Raw genomic sequence first — 24,044 nt, forward strand, 5'->3', positions numbered from 1 at the left:
TATTTAACAATAAGAAATTAGTGCAATTCCTGCAGGGGAAGCTGAAGTTTGTATTTATAAAACCATAGTGCATTCCACCATATTTGAGTTAGTGGGTTACTTTTGCCATTATGTATTCCAATACTGTGTGTGGTTCTGATTTTTTTTAATATTGCTTCTGCAAATGGTACATGTATATCTATTTTTAAAAGAGTTTGTAATTAATCTAGTATATTTCTGCTCAACACCAGCCTCATTCATTTTGTATTGGTATTCTACATATTTTGCAATCAATGTGTACAGCTGCACATTTATCTATGTTGAATTTTAGTTTACACAGCAGATAAAAACAGCTTAGAATTTTGTTCAGCCCACTGTAGTAATTAACCTTTCATTCTTCTCCCCCACACCCACCATATGTTTAGGCCCCTTTCCCATGTCCCAGTAGTAATTTAAAATGTGATAATATATATTAAATCAAAGATGTTTGTGAAAGCTGGGATAAACTACATCATATGCACACTGAGTCAATTTCCCTTGAAAATAATTTTTAAAAAATGAAAATAATTTTTAAGACAGATCTTCCTCTAGTAAATTTGACAAATTACCTCTGACTATGGATATCTTGCAACTGGACTCCCTCTTTTAATCAAATAGATGGTGATCTAAACTTTTTGGTGTCAGTTGTTCTTCCTTTTTGGCATGCTGCTTATACAGTATCCTGCCAGATTTTTGATATTTCACTTATTTCTAATGAGCCTGAGAGCATGATGAATATATATGATGGCAAGCAATTCTCTGACAAAAAATACCCTGTAAATCCCTTCTCATGAGGCAATAAATAATATACACATAAGGTGTTGTAAAAAGGTGTCATCTTCCAACAGTTCCCTGACCTTAGGTATAACACCAGAAATCTCTCAATCTTCTATGGTTGTTCCAGAAACTTTTCCAATATAGTAACTTTCAGTAACATGGCCTGCTACAAAACCTCACAAGAGATGGGAAAATCATGAGGTTCACCACTGAGAGAGAAAAAGAGCACCCTCTTGGCAACACTTACAGCCCCCAACAGCACTCTAACATGGGTTACAACATATTACGCGACTAAGGCCCTATGTAAACCATGATTTCATAGACTGCAAAGAAATCGTGAAGTTAGCTCAACACCACATTTTTTTTTCAATATTCTTAAACAAAATGAAAATGTGTACAAATTATTTCATACAAAGATCACTGTAGCAAACTGCACAGTTGAGATGTTACATCTCCATGTGTACTATTTTCCCGCATGCACAGAATAGTGTGCTGCAAAGTAATCACACCATCAATGCGACTGAATATAATCTAGCTGGGAAACACTGTACACTACAAATAAGAAAATGGATGCCTCAAAAAAAAAAAAAAAAAGTGTCTGCAGCAGATCACATAAAGCAGTATCCACCATGAGTTTTACCCAGTGATGGAGATAAGCTCTTCAGTACCTCCTGAAATGTTACTGTACATCACTACCAAAAAAGTTCAAAACAGTCAACTGGCTTTAGGTGCTTATCAAAAGGTGGAAACTGAGAGCAGTATAGCAACTCTTACTTGTGAAGAAATAAAAGCCAGTGACTTCCTTGTTTCAAAATTCCACTGAAAACTGTAAGGCACGCAATTCACTAAATATTGACAAGACAGACACATTTGTTTGCACAAATATCTCCCTTCATAAAACTGGACAACCAAAGGCTATGGGAATTTTTCAGAAAGAATGTAGTAAATGGTGGAGTGATTCCTTCATCAACCCAGCTGAGATATGAATATTTACCTAAAGTTGACAAGTGTCAGAAGAAGGAGATTATGGAATTTGTAAAGAAGTCTGGGTGGCTGTCCGTGGTCACTGACAAACTAACTGATGCCCAAGATGAGTATCTGTTACATATTTTGTTTTGAAAGTCCTAAATGGTGAAGACAATCTAACTTGTAACGGAAAGTTGTCCTTGCTGATACCATTTACCTATATGTGGTTATTTACAACACCATTGCACACGCTACTGTAAAGTGCTGAATACCTTTGGAGTGGATTTTGATTATATTAGTTCATCTATCTCTGACAACACACCCTATGTCAAAAGCTTACAATCAAATGCTTTGGCATTACTGCTTAACTCAGTTCAACATACCTGTAGTGCTCACATAGTAGCCCTTGATAATGAAATCTGAAGGACCAATTTCCCAAAGGTTGACAAGCTAACAGAAAGAGTCAAAAAAGTTTGTAAATATCATCCGAGCAGAAAATTGCATTTTAAAGAAAATCTGCAAAGGACAGTCTAGGCTGTGGGTTCGAATCTTCCTGTGAAACTGCCCCCTAAGGCAGTTAAGACAAGATAGGAAGCTTGTATGCTGCTACTGATTACCATACACAGTACATTACTTTTTACTTGAGTTTGGTGGAAGAGGAGATGAAAGTTACAAACACAAAGTGTTAAGGAGCTGAAACATCTGTTGTACGGTTCCGAAATTTTACAGCTACAACTCAATTTCATCTACACATAAGCGGGGGAATTGGTCCTGCTATTGTGGGGAACTTTCCCAGCTTATACACTACCTCGGTGAAGTGGGCTAGCAAAAGGATCTGAGTCCTCGCTCCCACTTCCTTTACCCATAGGCCTGCCTGACCTCAAGGGCTCCCCTTCCACTCTCCTGTCTGGCAGAGTCCTCATAACCCAAACAAAGCTGGGCCCAGGATTCCTTGGGGGCTCGATCCCCAACATTGTTTTGGTCACTTAGGGAAGGGGCTAGGGTGTCCCCACTCTGGGATTTGCTCTCTGCACTGGATGCTTCCCTGACCCACTGATCATTACATACAGTTCAAAGCAAATACAACTGATTAAACAGCAATCAATTTTAAAAAAATAAGGAAAAAATGGGAAAGGTTAAAGGAAAACACATAACCCCGCTCTGTGGCACGGGGACATCACAACCAGCATCTCTGGAATGTAAGGGAAGTTCAGTCTGTTCCTCACAAGCCCCAGGCCTCCTTCTCAGGCCTTTGCTGTGCTGCAGGGATGCTGTGGTTCAGACACTTGCTCTGGTGGTGGCCACACACTCTTAAGCTCTAGGTGGCAGGACCCTTCTTCCCAGAATTGCCTCCGCCCCACTGGGGTTATAATCCCCATCCAAGTCTGGCCAGCCAGGCGTCTTAGCTGGGCCCGCTGCCCAGGGTCCCCCTTGCTCTCCCCGGCTGCACACGGCACTGGACTGCCTCAACTCCAGCTCCACTCTACCTCAGCTCTGTTACTGCTGCTCTGCCTCCAGCTCACTGAGCTGCTTCTCTGGCCCCTCTGGCTCTGGTTGCTGCAGCTCTCCTCCTAGCACAGGTCTGCTCTGTGGGCTGCTTTTCTGGTCCCTCTGGATCTGGCCCAGCTCTGCTCCCCAGCTGAGCTTGGGCCCCGGCTTTCTCCTTAGCTCAGCCCAACTCTGTCTGACCCAGGCAATTCCAGCTCATACGGTGGACAGAATCCCCCTGGCCTCCTGATTCCCTGATTAGCCTGCCTACCCTGTCAATCAGGCTGACCTGGAGCATTGGCCTCTCCCCATTGTTCTTGGGGACAGTCAGTCTCACAGTCCTGATTTCCCATTGGCCCTTCCCCTTACTTTTGGTACTGGGAGCTAGCCAATCAAAAAAAAAAAAAAAAACCAACAACAACAAAACCTAACAAACAAACCACTGAGTTTTAGTAAGGGGACAACAGTCCCCTTACATTAAGGTATGGCAAAAAGCTTGCTGATTTGATCAAATGGTTCGAAAGCTGTGAGATGTGCATGAATCAAGTATACAATAAAGTTGTTGACTTAATTAACAACTTACTGAGCACTTAAAAGTGAGCAAGACAGTGGTGATGCAGGGATTCAAAGCCAATATATTAAAACTTTTACTGAAGTTGCAGATAAGATTACAAACTACAACCTCCCGAAGTGCATGGAAAGAAAACCCCATTTCACCCACCCAGCATGCCAGTTCCTTAAAGCAGTAAGGGTCTTTGATACCTTGCAAGTATATACTTTAAAAATGGATGCCATCCCACTCGATTTCTTAAATCATTTCAACAGGAGCTGCAAAACTGAAATAAAAGGCTACTGGTTTTATGCAAAGGAATGCAGCAATGACTACCTTTTGGAGGTCTACAGAACCTTGTCTTTCCATGTCTTTCAAAATTTGCCTTGCAATATTTATTTGCAGTCCCTAGCTCTGTGGATGCCAACCAGAGTGTTTCAGCATATGGGCGATTCCTACTGAGCAGAGGCAATCCATCAAAAAGGAACCACTCAACAAACTGATACTTAACTTTAATTAAAAAAAGAAATAGAAATAATTGAATATTTAGTTGACTGTATATGTGTTTGCTTACTGCTAATTTTAGTTGTAAAATTAATTCCATGCATACTCCATGAAATTCAATATTTTGCCCTTTACATTATGATGAATTTTTTAAACAAAACAAAATTTTCACAGGGCACTCTATATGACCTTCTTAGAAGTGCGTTGGGGCCAGATTGGGAGTCTAGTCTTTTAAAGAGATGGAACCTTACCGGATCAGCCATTCCGCTGGCTGACACACAAACCCACCTTTCCACTATTTCAACACTACACAGACATCCCTTCTACAGCATTTTTCAACAGTGTGGGAGCACTGCTCACACTTTCCCCTCCCAGCACACACATTGCAGCTCTGCTTCTCTGCCTCTGATCAAAAATCTTGGCTCTGGCTGAAGCACACACACAGAGCAGGGAGCTGAGTACTCTCTCCCTAATGCATAGGGGCAGAATAAAGTGCCATAACCCAAGAGAGAGCTGGACAGAAAATCAGGCAAAAGAGAAAAAAGACGTTCCTTTCTATGAGTAGTGTCGTAAATCTACCTTTTCAGTGGCTGTTCAAAGATATGAATCTTTCTCTAAAGGAAGTCATTTCAAGGAGAAAATGGCAAGAGTGAAATATTTTTTAGAAAAACAGAATAGGTTACCTGAACTCTATAATTAGTTTTTCACTTTCTTACATTACTGCTATATGTATACACTCATAGTCATACTTTGTGTGGTGGGATCGAACCATATGCAATTATTGAAAAAGGGGAGGGAATAGCAAGGATACTGTCAATACTGCAGTGTTACAACCTTTACCCATTGGCTGATCAAATGTACACATCTACCTGTGCAGAAAGACTCAGAAAGGGAGAGAAATAGTTTTACCAGAAATGCTGAAACTGCCCTCTGATTGGCTAACCGTAAGCCAGCTGACCCTTTTACAAAGTTATAAAAGACCGAGGCAGCTGTGGAGGAGGTTGTCACAGAAAAAAAAGCTCATGGACCAAGGTCCTGATCCTGATACCAGACTCCACTTTTCAGTGTCAAAAGTAGATAGGAAGCTGGTCAAAAGAAGCCTGGGCTAACATTACTCATGCACTAAATTCTCTGCTGACAAAAGTCAATGGAACTGAACCTATTTAAACCAATAGAGAATTTCAGTAAATGAGCCGTCATAGTGGGTTAATTTCCTTTTTAATATGCACATGTAACTCCCACGAAGATTACTGCAAGTTACATGTGCATTTCAAGGTGAGGATTAGATATGAGGAACAAGCTGCAAATGAAGATCTGCTTCCAAACTCCTCCCGAGTTGGAGGAGCATTTAAACCCGGGTTTTGGATTCTGGCCCATCATTATTAATTTTAAATCCCTCCATGAATTCACTCCAACATGATGGTTATATATACTTTGCCAGGATATGCTATTCACGGATAAAATTAACAGAGATTTTAAACAGAAAAAAATCCCATTGGAGATATACCACACTGCAGATATAAAGGGATCACAAAGGGAAGGAGAAACTTGTAACTAGGGGTGTAACTGTACAAATGGAGAAACATATTGCCAGTATCAGAATATCTGAGCCTCAGATCAAAGAAATAAGGAAAAATTTTTTTTCCAGGAATACACATTCTAATTGTATCACCCTAAAACCACAAGAATTTAGATCTTGTTTTGGTACCTTTACAGCTGACAATTTTTCTTCCTTTTTATGTGGCTGAAGCATTGGTGCAACTAACTCAGCGAGCCAACCTGTACACACTCCTTTTCGTGAAACCAGTCGAGATGGGGAGGATGGAAACTCCACAACATTAAAAACAAACTGCAGTTTTCCTGGTTGAAATAAATTGGAGCTGCAATGACACAAATGATTGAACAATCAAAATACTATCTGAGAAGGAATCAGTACAGTAGCTTCATTTTGAGCCTAATCCAAATCTCATTGAAGTCAGAGTCTATCCCTTGACTTCATGGGGTGGGGTTGTACAGGGCTGGATTGGCAGGTGCCTGGACAATACCATATGAATGACTCACAGAATTCAAACAGAACTCTTCTGAATTTATCAGATTCATATGCATGAGAGTTTTATTTTGTGAGAGCACTGGTAAAATGTTACCAGCCACTCAAAGAATATTGCTTTATTTATATGCAACCCAACATTTGTGTATGTTTTTAATTAGAACATTTTTATAACACTTTTTATTAAACTAAAAAATGAACTTAGATTCTTTTCTACCCAGGTTTTATTTTTCCTTTCTTCCACCCTATTTCTTCTCCTCCATCTATTGTCTCCATCTTTTTCTATTTCCCCTCATTCTAGATTTTATTTAATGTTTAATATTATTCCCTTTCTTTTCCTCTCTCTCTCCATTCCTTTCCTATCTTCCCACTCATCCTTTTTTAATCTTTTTCCAGCTCTCCATTCTTTTTTTAACCAATTTCATCACTTTCCTTCAATTACTTCCTCCTTCTCATCGTCAGTCTCCCCCTCCTCCATTCCCACTCAATAACTCTTCCCCTTGCAATCTTCTCACCCATAAATCAGCTTCCTGATGTCTTTCTCAGAGAACTCAACTTGGCCTGCTGGGGAAGGCTGCTAGGCAGGTCCTTCCCAGAGATTGCCATGCCTTCAATACTTGTCCCTGTTAAAGGGCTATTGGGGGTCTCTTCCTTCTCCTCTTTCTGCCTCACAGGATTTGGGGATGGAGAGCCAGGCTGCAGTGATCTTCTGTATCTCTTCCCAAAGGCAAAGGCTGGGAGCTACCTGGCTGAGTTAGTTCAGCAGCACTAGTAAATGGGAGCAGTTAGTCACTCCACTCAGTCTGCCTGATCTCAGAGTAAAGCAGTTCCAGGACTGGCAGCTGAGCAGCGAGACAGCCCTGCTGCTCATGGAAGACATCAATCCACTAGGCAAATGCCTCATGGCCCAATCTAGTCCTGAGATTATTTACTTGCCTGCTGTGTGTAACTAAAGCCATAGTGCACGCTTGTGCTGGAAGTATTCCAAATAAATCAAGGACATTTTCATGTGTTTAGTCTTGCCTCAAGATTTCTAAAAATAAAATAAAATAAAATAAAATAAAATAAAAAAAAATAGTTCCACTGTGAGGGACTTCTGTAGAAGTAGTTACCTATGTGCTGGGGATTTTAGCCACTGGGGATTGCATGTGTATGTACAAACTCAAACAGGTAAAGCTGATTTCCACACTGACCGCAGGATCAAAGTTCTCTTAAACAAAACTAAACTGCAATATAACCCAGAGTTTGCTCTCTGTAATGCCTTAACAAGGTATCCTTTTGTAAGGAAAAACCATGCCTAAATTACAAACAAGATATAATCTAAATATATCAGTACCTGGAAGCTGAATAGGACCTGGCTTGCAGTTTAGGAAGATGTTCTGAAACGAATAATAAAAAACCCATTGGTTATCATTGTTACATCAAAAATCATAAGCAAATTTCCTTATGCCTTACTAATAACACTGTGGAAGAATTTTAAATATATTATTTTTTTCCATTCGTATTGATTGTTTACTTTTTGCATTCCACAGAATTTGACAGGGAAAACCAACAAGTGAATCTTGACTCACTAGTCTCCTAGTCAGACTATTATAGCTTCCTCCCCCAAAAAAACTGCATGGGATTAGCAGATGTGCACAATGAAACATGATTTCTGATTGGTGCTGTCTGTGAGTACACATTAACACAAACACAAGAAAATATAAACCAAAATAAGGTAGGTTTTGATTACTCTTTCAGTATAGCAGAGAGATTTACACATTTATTTCAAAGGTAGGGTGGCTCAATGGATGAGCCTTATGTTGGCCATATTAGATATCTGGGTTTCATTACAGCTCTATTTAAAGAATGGGTCTCAAACTCAATTTACCTTAGGGCCAGTGCCAGTCCTCAAATCCTCCCAGTGGGCCAATAATGCCAGTGAAGATGATGTTCAGAAAATAAAACGTTTATATTGTATTTTTTATTTCGAATTTATTAGAAATAATAAAACTGTCATATAACTTTATACAATTCTTCGCCTGCCAGAGAGTTGTTAGTGTTTGCCAGACTCCTGGCAACGCTTCTGTTCTGTCACTTTGTTGATGTTTGGCCTCAGTGACTGAGCAGCTGAAACCTTCAGGATTGCAACAATGTGTGCATCAGATAGTTGTGTTCGGTATTTAGACTTGTTTATAGTCATTGTGGAAAAAAGTGATGCTGCCTCGATGGCTGACTCTGCCCAGAAACTAGTGATGGTAATTCTGTCCCTCTCCTCCAGCCAATGGGAGCTGCGGGGGGCGGTGCCTGCAGGAGACATTGCTGGCAGCGTGTCTGCATGCTTCTCTCCTCCGCAGGCCGCAATGGGGAGGTTCTCGGGCCTCAGATGGCTTGCAGGCCGGGACTTTGAGACCCCTGATTTAAAGAGACCTTGTGTGACATCAGTTATCTTATCTATAAAATTGGGGAAACAATAGTTTCCTGCCATAGGTTATGGAGCCTTAATAGTAATGGCTGTGACGTGCACAGAAATATTAACAGCAGTTGGCTGAAGAGGTGAAATTTGAGTTCTTGGTTCCCCAGGTCAGTCCCTCTTAGACTACACAGTTTACTGTGTGGAAGTTTCTGTCTCTTTTTCTTCCTCTCCCCTCCTAGAATCCGAGCTCAGTGCTGGCATTTTAGGCAAATTCTGGCATCCTACTTGATAGGACTATTAATAAAGTTGAATAATTTTTATTCATGAGGTTATTCAGCTTGTTCTTGGCACAAGACATTAACAACAGGGACAGTCCAGTCAAATACATTATGCATGCACACTGCCCCATAGATTTTCCCCTAATTCTTTGCCAAAAAGTTATAAGAAAGTTGTTATAAGAAACATGAAATTTAAAAACAGGTGTTTTGGAAGGAGGCTGTACTTCGGGAACCCCTCAATGAAATATTACCAAATTTGTACCTGGATCCTAAACTGCCATCCCACTTTTTCAAACCAATCTTACTATGCAGATATTATACAGGCCTGAAAACACAAATTTAAATGAACACTTTTACAGCCTTAACTAGTGCTCACTCCATAATCAGACAGATGTGTATTTGCACATTTTTTCCTTAGAAAGATGCAAAAACTTAAAAGGTTCTATTCAGCAGTAACTCAGCCTTCAGAGTAATAACTTACACCAGCATAACAGTGGTAGAAATCCTTGACGGTACAAAGTGTGGCTTGGGAGCACGTGCACTGTGGTAAAGTAGCTGTAAATCCACTTGAGTAGCGAGGTGGGGAATGGAAATAAAGGGTACGCACAGCAGAATTATGGATAAGCTAGAGACAAAAGGGGCACGCACATTTCTTTGGCACTCATGTACATCAGCACAAAGATGGAAGAGTCGTGACATAATTTAAGTCTGCCCTTCCTCATCAACCTGGAACAGGACAGAGTCAGACATGTGACCTACCACCCACACTAGTGAATCTCCTTTCCAGGACAGCAAATTCAGCTGGTATCTTGCATACTACACGTGTACACTTGAAACCTCTCTGAGCCACCTTTTGCTGGATTCATACACCATAATATGGACTACAGTATTTTGACATAGTGGACCACAGTATTTTATCTGAATACAAAAATGCAGAGATTTCTGGGGTCACTGAAATATTAAGTGCTTTTGTTTTCAAAATGACATTCCTTCTCTACTCAGAGAAATTTGGAGATAGCTACAGCTACGGTCTATCCTTTTAACATTATATTTAAGTACAATCCTGCAATCCACTCACCCACTAAATTCGCATTAATTCCTTACATTAATTTGCATTAATTCCTTACAACACACAATATTTCAGATACTCAGATGCTCCAGGGCCCTCCAATAAATGAAAGCCCCAAAGTGCAGGAAATTCAGGGCTGTGTGAGGAGAACGCAAACTAGTTGTATCTTTTATGATTCATTCAAATATAAATATCTGCAAATAGCAAATATACAAAGCAAACTTTAGTAGAGTATTTGAACCAGAAAGTTTAAAGAAATCTACTGTATTATTTCTTGTGAAAATTATTTTTATACAAGGTATTTTTGGTTTGTTTTTAACAGTTATATGGGATACAGGGAAAAATAGAGTACCAAAAGAAGAACAAGAGAAGACAAAAACCTTAAGTGTTGGAAAATGGGCCCTTGAAAATGTTAGCCTTTTTTTAAAGCAGCTTTACAATAAAGGCCCTGATCCTGGAAACACTTATGCCAGTGCTTATCAATATGCACAGGAGCAGCGTAAAGTCAACAGGACTACTCACCTGCATGAAGTTCAGCATGTGCATAAGCACTGGCAGAATCAAGGCTAAACACTACAAAGCGAAGAGCAGGTCTTCATTTCCAGATTATAATTTCAGTTTGATAACCATGGCTAGTGATATTCCCAAAGAAGCAATAACTGAATAGTGTTTTGTTCTTAAACGTATACTCTGTTGCATTTTCAGAAATTAAACACAACTGAACTTAAATCAGCAACTTACCTATCAGCAGGTTAAGTGGAGGTCTGCATGTTGGAAAAGCATGGAGTAAATCCAACAAGCAGATACTTGGGTCTCTAATGAAACTACTGTAATCAGAGGCTCCTTGTTTGCTGCACAGCTCCTGAAGCCTTCGCTTTTCTCTGGCATCACTGGTGTATTCTACAAGAGCTCGCAAAAATGCCTAGGGGAAGAGAAAGCAGGTTTTAATTGGGATGAATTTTACTGTTTGTATTTTCATGATATTTTGTTCATTACCTCAGTGGAGATTTGCCCAACTAGCTGGGAACAATTTGGATTGCCTGCAGGGACATCCCGTAGGTTAACAAATAATGCAATTTGCTACGTGCTACATATTTTCACCTCCCATGAAAATTTTTCCATTTCTCAGACACCTCCTTCAGGGCCTGGGGCAGCGTAGCAGGTCACAAAATCTGATCTAGTCAGGTGGAGGATGGTGTATACTGCTGGATGAATGTGCAATATTAAGTACAGTATATACTGAGCAGCGTAAATGCAATTATAGTATTCTATTCTGTTCTCCTATGTCCACATACAGCAATATGAGCTTTTCCTATGGAAAAATAAGTTGTGTATTGTAAGACAGTGAAAATCATGTTTAAAATATTTGCAGTGTTATACTTTCAACATGACATTAAAATATACACAGTACATAAAAAGAAACACGTGAATCAAAATACTGTGTAAATCAGAACTTGTATTCTTCAAAAAAAAAGACTGAGTTTGCTCAAATTACATTCTAGCACCAGACCTCTACAGAAAGTAACAGTTTTGACTACAAAGTTATATAAAGCATGTTGTACACTGAACAGACTATAAAACAGATGGGTTATGAAAATTGTCTTGGGTGGTGTTCCCTAACCACTACTCTACTTACTCTCATTGCTGACACAAATTTTGCAGAACAGTTTAATGCAGTTTTGAAAGGTTAGGCCAATTAAAAGGCTTTTTTATATGGAATGTTGTATAATACTGACATCCAGTGGATCCTGCTGTAAAAACTACTCCAACTGAATGAGTATGGCACGTTCAAAAATGCATTTCATTGAATTTTTCCCTAAATGTATCTCCAAGTGTGTCTTAACAGAACTGTATACTAGTGTTGCATTTTTTTAAAACTTTCTCCTATTTCCAGGCATTAACTGTAAAGGAAGTAGTTTTCATTGGTTGTGAAATCAAATTCCACAACTGAACTGGCTCAGCTGCAAAATCTGTGGAGTATTTTGCCAAGTTATTGCAGAATTAAAGCACATGGGAGTTATGATTAAAATAAAAAAAATTTTGGATTGTTCGGATGTAGCAGCCCACCCATTTCTAGTAATAATACTGGAGATTTAGTTGGGGATTGGTCCTGCTTTGAGCAGGGGATTGGACTAGATGACCTCCTGAGGTCCTTCCAACCCTGATATTCTGAGTCTATGAGATGTAACGTGTACAGGATATCTTTGGTTAGTGAGCACAGCTTTGATTATACACTTACAGCCAAATTCTGCCATCCTCATGTTGAAGTAGCACCATATTCCATGAGAAGTACCATTTATTTCAATGGGACCACTCACTGAGCAAGGTCCTACTGAATATGAGTAAGGTTATCAGAACCTGGTCCTTAATTATATGCCTCATGAGGCTTGCCTGGTAAAGGTGAAGCGTCTAAAAGGGGAAACCTTTTTTAAAAGGTTATTTATTTAAAAAAATACAAAATAAACGTGTGCCTGTTTATTGATAATGGCTTGTACTTGAAGAACTATGGCAGTGTAAGAAGACAGACAAGAACAGATTTACTACAGACAGCACAATTAGGCAGTTTTGCAACACAACAAACAATTGTTTTATTGTTAGATGTCAGATCAACTGCAGTTAGTTCATTTTAAGCTTAACGGATCTACTCAGGTCAATGCCCTAGAAACTAATGGTATGTCTACACGGCACACTCATTGCAGCAGCGTGTAGAGTACATAAACTGCACCTCCTGCAGTATACGTATAAACAGCAGTGTAGACAGCGAGACATGGCTTAGGCATATAAAGACACATTTGAACCTTGTGGGTATGTACCCTACACAGCTCTCTACCTGCCAAAGCAGTGCCTTCTTCAGCTACACTGCTATTTTTAGCAGTTTTTTGTCCCACTCCCAAACCTTTCCCTGCCACAGAGAGCTGCTGGAGCTTTTCCCCTTTACCTCCCCACTGCCAAAGCCTTTCACTACCACACGTGGCTACATACTACAGCGTGGATGCAGCCTGCTTTTCACAGGAGCGTGTAGCTATGCATATGCTACATGCCATCACCAGTGGTGTACAGTGTAGACATACTTTAGGTTTCTGCCCCTGATAGCACAACTGGTCCCCATATATCATTTACCCTCTTGGTCCCTTAATAAGGACTCATACTTTTTTTTTTTGGTAGATCAAACACCCTGCATTTGTTTATATAAAGCACATGGGACTGTTAAGAAAATCATCTGTATACACAAAAAGAAGAGTACAGCTTCAACTGTTAATATCTGCATGTAGTGGGTAGTCTTTGAAAAAGTCTATAGCAGTTATTCTCAAGGAGGGAATGAAAATCAGCCTTCATTTAAAATTATGTTGTTGTTATTTCATACTATGGCCTGCAGAAATAGTACTACAGCTGGTACAAACACGATTTTTCGGTTCTCCATTTTCAACAAAAGTAGGACAAGTAATGGGCTTAATCTGCAGCAGGGGAGAGGTACATTCGATACTAGGAAAAACTCTCACTATAAGGATAGTTAACCACTGGAATAGGTTACCAGAAGAGACTGTGGAATCCCTGTCACTGACAGTTTTTAAAAACAGGTTAGATAAATGCCTGTCAGGGATACTTACTCATGCCTCATTGCCGAGGGCTGGACTAGGTGACCTCTCGAGGTCTCTTCCACATTTTCTATGATTCTACTAAATGTTTCATTTTGACTAAATAAAACGTAGCTTTTGACCACTGTTAAAATCTTTATAATTTTTTTTAGAGAAAATATAAGGAATCTTTTAAAACAAAGTCATTTCAAACTGAAAAATTGAAATGTTTCATTTAGAAAATGTGCTTGGACAGAAGACCTCCACAGAGAATCCCAGGATTCTGCAGGAAGCAGTGCGAACAATTCAGCATATAGAATTCTTTTCTCCAAGTCAGAGCAGTGGCCCATCTAATCCAGGATCCAGTCTCTGACAGCAACCAGTACCAGATTCTTTAATGGTGTAGAGAAACCCAGTTGTGAACAGCCAACCTTTGGGAAAGTTTCTTCCTATCCCTATATACCCATTGTTTTTTAATATTTAACCTATGTAATTAGAGCTGGTAAAAAAAAAGGAAAAAAGTATTATTTTTCAATTTTTTTAAGTGAAATTTTGAAATTTCAAAATTCAAAAAAATTATATCCAGTTCTAATCTAGTGTAACTGTGAATGTTCAAATGTCCAGTCCCTTTTTGAATATTATATTGTTTTTAAAATTTCTCTTCATATTTAAGACTCTCCATTCCTCCAGTTGTGTTTGCCTCTGGACAGCTTCTGTTTTTCTGTATCTTTATTGATGCAGCAAACTATTACTAATAGTAATCAAGCAAAACCCAGCATAGTGATAGGAGGCTGCTGTATTTTGGATGAGATGAAATAATCACTTCTAATCCCATTATATTTATGTCAGAATAACAGTGTTACCTGGTGTTCGTCTTGGGCAACTGCATTCTACTGTCCTGAATCCCTTCTGTTATGTCAGTTAGCTGTGCAAATCCTCACTGGCCTGCGCTAACGTTTGATTTAATAAAAGTGGCAAAGAGTCCTGTGGCACCTTATAGACTAACAGATGTACTGGAGCATAAGCTTTCGTGGGTGAATACCCACTTTGCCGAATGCATGTATATCGGATGCATCTGTTAGTCTATAAGGTGCCATAGGAATCTTTGCCGCTTTTAAGATCCAGACTAACACGGCTACCCCTCTGATATTTGATTTAATGTTGCTGATACATCTTCAATTGAGCGTGTGAATAAACACTTGTAGTTTAGCTTGTTGCAGCTGTAATTCATTCTGGGATCATTTGAAATGAAAGGTTATTTTTATATACGTATATATGCGTATCACAAGGCCTTGATGTAGCCAAGATCCTTCAGGGAGACACAGGCAAGAAGTGGTCTTAATGCTTTATTATTATTATTTATTAAGCACCAATGTTCTTGGTGCAGTTCAAAGCCAGAAGACCCTGGCTGGGATTCACAAAGGTTTTTTGGCACCTAACTTCCACTGAAAGGGGAGCTGGACACCTAGATACCTTTATGAATCCCATCCACTGTCCCTACCCAAATAACTTTGAACTATAAGGCGGTGGTTCTCAACCAGGGGTACATGTACCCCTTGGATTACGCAGAAGTCTTCCAGGGATATGCCAACTCATCTAGATAGTTGCCTAATTTTACAACAGTTACATGAAAAGCACTAGCGAAGTCAGTAAAAACCAAAATTTCATACAGACAGGGACTTTTTTAATACTGCTCTATATGCTGAAATGCAAGTACAATACTTATAGTCTAATCGACTGTAGGTGAACAGAGCAGTGCCCCACAGTGGAAGGGAGGGTCTTCGGCGTTGCAGTCGTGGCGGACGATAAAACCATAAGTCCCAGTAGAGCATCTGATGAGAATGCTGCTCTATGGCATGGTGCTGTTTGAACATATGGGCTGATGCCCAGGCTGCTGCTTTGCAGATGTCCATAATAGGCACATTGTTGAGGAAGGCTATCAATGTAGAGTGCTCTGGTGGAGTGTGTGGGGTTCCCCGGCGGGGGTTCTAACTGTTAATGGTGATAACAAAAGTCAATGTAGCTGGAGATCTATTTTCACAGCCTTTGTTTGGATATGGCGTCTCCCTTAGATCATTCCATGATGGAAAGAAATAACTTTGGTGACTTTCTGAAAGACATCCAGGGTACGAAGACTTGCATCTCGTTTGTTCCCATGAGATTTTGGGACAAACGATGGGAGATGGACGGGTTGGTTCAAATGGAATGATGAACCTATTTTAGGTAAGAGATTGGGATGTGGTCATAGGTGTGACATTGCACTCCACATGTTTTATGGAAATATGTTAATGAGCGTGAATATAATGTAACTGGAATATGCTTCATGCAAAAGGTCTCTTGTAAGGTATCATTACAAAGCTTTTAATCTACTGAGTGTAGTCATCCCATTTGTATGTTTGTATCATTCTTGTATCTAAAACTAGAAATATGAAGTCTAACTCTGAAGTCCTATCGTAATTATGCAAAGTGTGGGTCATTAATGATGGTTTAGAAGCTTGATGGCTCCCATTGACTATAAAAATTGGTTGTAAATGGCTCTATTTACTTGTAAGCCTTTCTGTGTTCATGTCAGTCAGGCCAGGAAGAATGGAGGCTTGGGGTCTCACAGGACATGTGACCATGTCTCCTGGTACCGGAATCCATCTTAAACCTGGTGCTTTTCCATTCAGAAGGAGGGGTGGGGACTCAGAGAGACAAAAAAGAGTCCCGCCTTGTGCCAAAGCTATAAAAGGGGGTGGAACAGAACAAAGGGGGCTGCCAGTCATGAGAAATCCCCTACTTACCACCTGAGCTGGAACTAACAAGGACTGTACCAGGGGAAAGGAAGGAGTCTAGTCTGTGAAAGAAGATTAAAACATCTCTGAGGGTGAGATTTACCTGTACTCAGTTTCTTAATGTATTAGGCTTAGACTTGTGTGTTTTGTTTTATTTTGCTTGCTAACTTACTTCGTTCTGGCTGTTATTACTTGGAAACACTTAAATCCTACATTTTAAACTTAATAAAATCACCTTTGTTTATTAATAAACTCAGAGCAAGTGATTAATACATGGCGGAGCAAACAGCTGTGCATCTCTCTCTATCAGTATTACAGAGGGCGAACAATGTATAAGTTTACCCTGTTTAAGCTATATACAGGAAGCTTTATACAGCTTATGCAGGAAGACCAACTTCACTGAAAGGTGGAGAAGTGAACATGTTGCTAATGGGTCAAAAGGGGCCACCATAAGGCATCGCAGGACCAGATAGAGGTCCCATTATGGAGTAGGGGCAGATATTTCAGGGTAAAGGTTATGAAGACCCTTGAGGAAGCATATAGCAGGAGGGTTGGGGAAAAAAAATCAAGAAGAGGAGGTTACTCACCTTGTGCAGTAACTGACGTTCTTTGAGATGAGTCACTCAGTGGGTGCTCCACTTCAGGTCAAGGTGCGTCCCAGCACCTTGGATCGGAGATTTCTATAGCAGTACCCCTACGGGCCGCACATGTGCTGTGCCTACCTCACGAGCTGTCAGTGTTTGAATAGCGTATGCACTACCCAGGCTCCTCAGTTCCTTCTCTACAATAGAGTGCGTTCCAGATTCCGAAGTAGAGCGGAGGAGGGCGGGTAGTGGAGCACCCAGAGGGGCACTCATCTTGAGGAACGTCAGTTACTGCACAGGGTGAGTATCCTCCTCTTCGAGAGAGAGATGTCCTGTGGGTGCTCCACTTCAGATGACTGAAAAGCAGTATCCCTTAGGATGGTTGGGACTTCGGATCAGGTAAGAAGGCTGTTGACAAGACTGCTCTACCCATCCTGGTGTCGGATGCTGCCATGTGCATGAGAGCGTAATGACTGGCGAAAGTAAGGTTCGATGCCCAGCTAGCTGCCTTGCATATGTCAGAAAGCAGGACATTATGGAGAAAGGCAGTGAAAGTGCAGACAGCTCTAGTAGAATGTGTCCTAATTGATGTAGGGGTTTGTAAGTGCTTCAGTTGCTAGCAGAGACGTATGCAGTCTGCAATCTATTTGGAGAGTCTCTGCGTAGAGATAGCTTTTCCCTGTGATTGCCGAGTGGTAGAGATGAAAAGTTTGGGGGTTTTCCTAAACGGTTTTGTTCTATCCAGGTAAAAGGATAGTGCTCTGCACACAACAAGAGTGTGCATTGCTGTTTCAGAAGCATTAGTGTGGGGTTTGGGAAAAATGTTGGTAGGTGTATTGGCTCATTGAGGTGAAAGGAAGAGTGAATTTTAGGCAGGAACTTTGGGTGCGTGCAGAGAGTGCGACCTTATCATGGAAGAATGTGGTATACGGAGGTTCCACCATGAGTGCTCCAATTTCTCCTACTCGTCTGGCAGGCGTGATTGTTATCAGGAAGGTAGTCTTGTTGGATCATATTAAAGAAGTTCTGTATTAAAATCACAAATGAGTTTGATTCCCCAGAGTTTAAATTCCAGGGTATTACTAATTAAGAGGTCTCTTGGTTTTTGGTACTGTTTCTCTCCCTCTATGTGTGAAACTTGCAAGCTGCTAATTGTGTTAGTACATTCTAAGACAGAGTCTATTCTCAAAGCAATTCACAGAGAGAGAGACTCAAAGCAATACTCTAACAACAGAAACAGCACCCAGAGACTCCCCGCCCTTTTGTTGTATTAACAATTGTGATTAAAATAGAGATAGAGGATGTATGTGGATGGATGCTTGGTGTGGATAATAACTGAATGATCAGGGAGGTGCCAGCCTAAGAATCCAGTGTCCATCGGCTGAAGAAGGCGTCAAGTGGAAATAACCAGACGACCCCCCCCGCCCCGGAGGGCAGACTGGAATCCACCCAACAGCCTCAAGGATGGGAGAACCAAAGAACAAGATAACATCTTGGAGCCGTCAGGAATGTGCCATCTGCTGATTGATTCAGCAACAGCATGATGAAGCAATTCCCATAGACTGGCATAGGAAGAAATTCCTATAAAAATGGACTCTAAAAAGTGAGAACTTTGGGGTCTGATTCTGCAAACCAACTTCCAGGAGCATCAGATGAGCATCTGACAAGGCCCTGCTCCCTCCTCATGTCCAGGCCACCTGGCCAGTGGCTTGGCATGAGCAACTCTAAGGCTGGTAACTATGATAACAACCTTGCAGAACCGGTGTGTGTGTGTGTGTGTGTGTTTGTATGAATGAATGTGTGAATAAATATGAGATTGAATGGAATGTTATAGCTATAACTAACTGCTTACTATGATTCTTTCTGTATTCACAATAAATGTGGTATTTTGCCTTTTTCCCTTTAATAAGATCCTGCTGGTTTTTATTTTATTGGTACAACATTTTGGTGGAGAATTGCGAAAGGGGGAATATTGGTAAAAAACCTCAGTTATTGTAAATATTGGTGTGCACACCGCCAGCTCCAGTGAGCTAGGCATTTCTATTAGGTTAACCAGACCTGCTGGCCTCCGAGAAGGTAGCAGGGGACCTGCTGGCCTCCGAGAAGGTAGCAGGAAAAACAGATTAAACCAGACCTGCTGGCCTCCGAGAAGGTAGCAGGGGACCTGCTGGCCTCCGAGAAGGTAGCAGGGAGAAACAGGTTAACCGGACCTGCTGGCCTCCGAGAAGGTAGCAGGGAGAAACAGGTTAACCAGACCTGCTGACCTCCGAGAAGGTAGCAGGGAAGAACAAGCATAGATTAAGCACTGAACCAAATCAGGAGTGATAGAAAAATTAAAAATTTGTTAGAATGTTAAAGAAAAAACAGGGTAAAGCAGGTATGGAGGGAGGAATGAAACCGGACGGAGCTCCCCCCTCAGCTTTCATTAGAGAAATTACACCTTTCAAACAAGTCCTCCAAAGATATGGACATAATCCATGGACTGAACAAGTCCTTGTAGATGTCTGTACTATATCAGACCTAGAGGATAGATTGGCTCAATACATCCTCATGTACAAACCTTCTAGTGCTGCCAAAAGAGACGCAGCAGCTATTTGGCTATTATGGGAGGCATGTAATAACAGTTACCTCCACCTAACTACCTGTAAAGAAAATAACATTTCTCTGCAGGAAAAACTAACCCAATTGGAAAAAGGGATAGAAAATTGGAAAGTGGTGGCAATAAACTCACAAAGCCAGATGGAAATAATAAAAGAGGCACTGCAGGAATACAAAAGCAAAGAAAGATTCCTGACAGAGCAAACTACCGCATTTAAACAAACAGAAAAAGAAAACCAAGCCCTAATTAAAGAGAATCAGGTCCTACAAGGGATGGTTAAAAAGCTAACATTAGAACAAGGCAGAACTCCGGTAAACCACAGTCGTTGTGAATCTATTATCAAACAGCTTAAATTGAAATTGGGCTTTGCCACCCGTCAAATCGCGGCTGTTAGCTCAGGAGAATGGGACCCTGCCAACCTTAATCTAAAATCAGATTGTGGGGGGGAAGCCTGGGATCACTGGGACCCCCAAGGAATTTGGGAGAAGGATATTGTGGACGACCTAAAGGAAAGTCCTTCAGCCTCGGTGGCTGCTTTAGAACGGCGCACCATTACTACCCGAAGGGCGGATGCTGAGGGAGGGGGTAATGAACAAATCACAACTATCCCGGTGTCAGCAGCAGACCTAAAAGCAATGGCTGACCACCTAGGTACACTAAATAGGGAATCCTTTTCCCGGTGGTGTACCGATGCCTTCCTATTAGCCGGGAGGGAGAGATTAACCACTACAGAGATCTACCGGCTTATTGGGATATGCGCAGCTCCAGAAATAAGAGCCACACTGGACCGCATTAAGGTAGAAGAAGCTACCAATGAATTATCCCTAATGGCGATTTTCGGGGAACAAATAGGCAGGAGAAATTTTATAGCCCAAGCTGTAGCTTCAGCCCAGGGTCCCAATGAAGACCCAGAAAACTATTTTACTCGATGGGCATTAATGCAGGTGATGGCCGGTCTAGTAACCGTGGCTGGCATTGCCAATTTATATACCTTACCATTCCCCATCTCCTCCCTGAGAGATTGTGCCGCGTCACTACTACCATATTATTCAGGGAAACTGGCTGTTTGGCAGGATGGGCATCCTGCTACTTTAGAAGAATTAAGGGGGATGGTGCAGCAAATTACCACACATGCAGGACCAAAACCTAACATAAAAAAAGAAAGAGTGGCATATGTGGCTGCCATGGAGCCAACAGTCACATATTCAAATGAAAGTGGGGAAAAGGGAATTTTAGCACCCCGTGGAGGTTCCTGGAGAGGGAGGTCTCGAGGACGGGGAAATTATCATGCAGGAGGGAGGTTATATCCAGAAACACACAGAGCTCGAATAACTGAGGAGAATAGACCATCTCAGGGATGCCCCGATAAGCTCGATCCAGATATGCGTCGAATGATGTGGAGATTGTTAATGCAGCTGGGAGGGGATCGGGAAAAATGGGACAAGGCTCCTATGGCTGATATCATGAGGGAAATCCTAAGACTGCAAAGCCAGCAGAGGAGGGTATCTGGGGTAACCACCCCAAGCGCTCCTCCGATGGATTTGCTTCCTCCCCCTGCAGAGGATCAAGAATACTTCTAGGGAAGCCCGCTGAATGTAGAATCCCCACCTGGTATAGGAGCACAGCAGTGGAGATTCATAGGAAAGTTAACATGGGATCCAGGAGGGAGACCCCACATATACATTCAGCAGGGAGACCAAGCTCCTACCCTAGCCCTAATTGATACCGGAGCCTCAGTCTCCTTAATTAAGGCAACCCCCCACAATGGCAGGAAGGGGCAGGAGGTAATCCTGCAGTCATTCCAGGGGAAACCCAGTATGGGACAAGAATGGACACAAGTCCCTTTCACAGTACAAGGTTTCCCGTCCTCAGTGCAATGCTATAGCACAACTGGGAACTTAATTCAAACAAAATACATGACTAACGATGTAATTCTAGGAACGGATTGGTTGTTTAAAAACAATATCCTAATCGATTTACCCCGGAGTGCCCTGTGGAGGCTGGAAGCCCTCCCCCCTTTTTTATCAAAAGAGAGCCAAAACAACATGGTTTCCAAAAGAGGAGACCGATCAATTGCAGCCCTCACTGCCCAACAGAAAGAGGAGTGGCGTGCAAAGTTTCCCGTGGTCTGGACCCAGAAGAAAACAGATTGTGGTAAAATCAATGCTTGTGTCAAAATTGTAGGGGAACTAATACCGCCCCAGAAACAATACAGGTACCCTAAAGAACTGAAGCACAATTGATCCAGATCATCAAGGACCTGGAAGAACAGGGGGTTATCAGGAAAACTAACTCTCCCTTTAACTCCCCTGTGTGGCCAGTCACAAAGGCAGATGGACAGTCCTGGCGACTAACTATTGACTACAGGAGGATCAACAAAGGAAGCATACCCATGGCTCCCATCATGGCAGATATGACACAAGTTATCCAAAAAGTACAAGCCACCTCCAGGTACTTTTCAGTTATAGATCTGGCTAACTGTTTCTTTGCAATACCCTTACACCCTGATTCACAGGACCGGTTTGCCTTCACCATAAGGGATCAGCAATACACATTTCAACGCTTACCCCAAGGATTCCAAGACTCTCCAGCTATTGCCCACAGACATGTGGTAGATATGCTGGATCAATTAAGTCCAGCAGATCGACTACTTGTTTTTTCCTATGTGGATGATATTTTGGTTTTCGGGGAGCTGGAGGCGCAGGTACAAAGGCTTACAGAGGATGTCCTCACACTAATCCAGGACACCGGATTCAAGGTAAGCCTGGAAAAAGCACAATTGGTGCAAACCCAGGTCAGTTACCTAGGGATTATCATTGGCCAAGAGGGAAGGCAGGTAGATCAAAGGAAGATGAGGGCATTAATTGAAATGCCAGCTCCTACCGATGTACACTCCTTAAGGGTTTTGCTAGGGGGATTCAACTTTTTACGGCCCCATATCTATAAATATGCAGAGATCACCCTTCCTTTATGGAAATTGCTTAAGAAAAAGACACATTGGGAATGGGGTCCAGACCAGGATACCGCTTTAAACACCTTAAAACAAAAAGCCCTAACCGCCCCTGCTTTGCGCTTCCCGGATGAATCAAAACCATTTGTCATCCGGTTAGCAGCTAATGAAGTGGCCATGGCAGCTACCCTCTTACAACAAAGTGAGAACCAGAAATTGGTACCCGTAGCATACGAATCTAAGAAATTGCAGGGAGCTGAATTAAATTTCGACACTTGCGAACGGGAGTGCCTGACAGCAGTATGGGCTGTTCAATCCTTTGAGCCGCTTACCGGCAGTGCCCCAATTACAATACAGAGCACACATACACCTCTGAAATACATCCTGTCTGGAAAGTTGATAGGAGGCAGGGTATCTAATACCAGGATGGCACAATGGACCCTAACCCTGGTAAATAGAGGAGTCCGGGCTGACACAGTAGCTAAACCTGACATGCTGACTCATGCTCTTATCGAAAGGGGGACTAAGCATGAATGTCCACTAGTTACACTAGAACAGAGAATCATGCAAGCCCAAGCGCCCCCCCCTTGAAGAACTAGATACAGTGGGGCGGGAAAGACACATTTGGTTCACCATGGCAGTTCCATGGTGATCCATGGTAAAAAGAGAATCAGATATGCAGCCATAAATTTAGAAGAAGAGGTGCTAACAGGGTATTTAGATCAGGGCTCGGCACAACATGCCGAACTCCATGCAATATATCAAGTTTTAAAACAGTATGCAGCAGAAGAATGCCCCAAAACTGTATACATCTATGCTGACAGCAACTATTGCGTGAATGGAGTGCAATATTGGATGTTTGATTGGCAAAAGAACGGCTGGAAAGCCGCGGATGGTAAAGAAATAGCGTATATAGAGGAATGGAAATGGATTTATGCCTGGCTTACCTCTCATCCCGATCAGTTAAAAATCAAACATGTAAAGGCACATGGGAAAGGCTCAGCAGCTGAAACCATCTGGAATAACCGTGCGGATGCTATAGCCAGAGACTACGAAGGGATAGCAGCAGTAACCCGAAGGCAGGAACAGAAGGTATTAGGATCAGTCCACGTCCCAGGAAGAATTGAAAGGCAGGAACTAGTGAATATAGCTCACCAATTCATGCACGAAGGAGTGGAGGGGACGCTGGGAAGGTTAAAGCAAGTGGCAGAATGGAGGGGGATGAGAGATGATGTAGAAACATGGGTCAGGAACTGTGTTCAGTGCGCCAGAGATAAAGCCCGACCCCCATACCAGCCTCAATTGCTACATCAAAGAAGGCTGGGTCCCTGGCATAGGATCCAAATAGATTTCATTGACAAATTACCACGAAGTAAAGAAGGATTCCGGTACTTGCTAGTAATCATAGATTCGTTCTCAGGATGGGTGGAAGCTTTCCCTACTAGGGACAATAGCGCTCGTACCGCAGCT

General features: G+C 41.7%; 1 protein-coding gene across 13 annotated transcripts in view; it reads right to left on the reverse strand.

Annotated features, from left to right (window-relative positions):
- The window catches only part of MTRR (5-methyltetrahydrofolate-homocysteine methyltransferase reductase), a 172,188-nt gene that overhangs the window by 75,295 nt on the left and 72,849 nt on the right, over nt 1-24,044 (reverse strand). For all 13 annotated transcript variants that reach the window (XR_012157387.1, XR_012157386.1, XM_073332389.1 and 10 more), the window contains 3 exons: nt 10,834-11,014; nt 7,687-7,729; nt 6,012-6,183 (listed from right to left, as the gene is read on the reverse strand). Coding sequence is in view for 11 of the 13 variants with exons in the window: in XM_073332389.1 (XP_073188490.1) it covers nt 6,012-6,183; nt 7,687-7,729; nt 10,834-11,014 (396 nt within the window). In the remaining 2 variants the exon portion in view is untranslated. The remainder of the gene's footprint in view (nt 1-6,011; nt 6,184-7,686; nt 7,730-10,833; nt 11,015-24,044) is intronic.

Source organism: Lepidochelys kempii, chromosome 2 (genome assembly GCF_965140265.1).
Source record: "Lepidochelys kempii isolate rLepKem1 chromosome 2, rLepKem1.hap2, whole genome shotgun sequence".
Taxonomy (NCBI): domain Eukaryota; kingdom Metazoa; phylum Chordata; order Testudines; family Cheloniidae; genus Lepidochelys; species Lepidochelys kempii.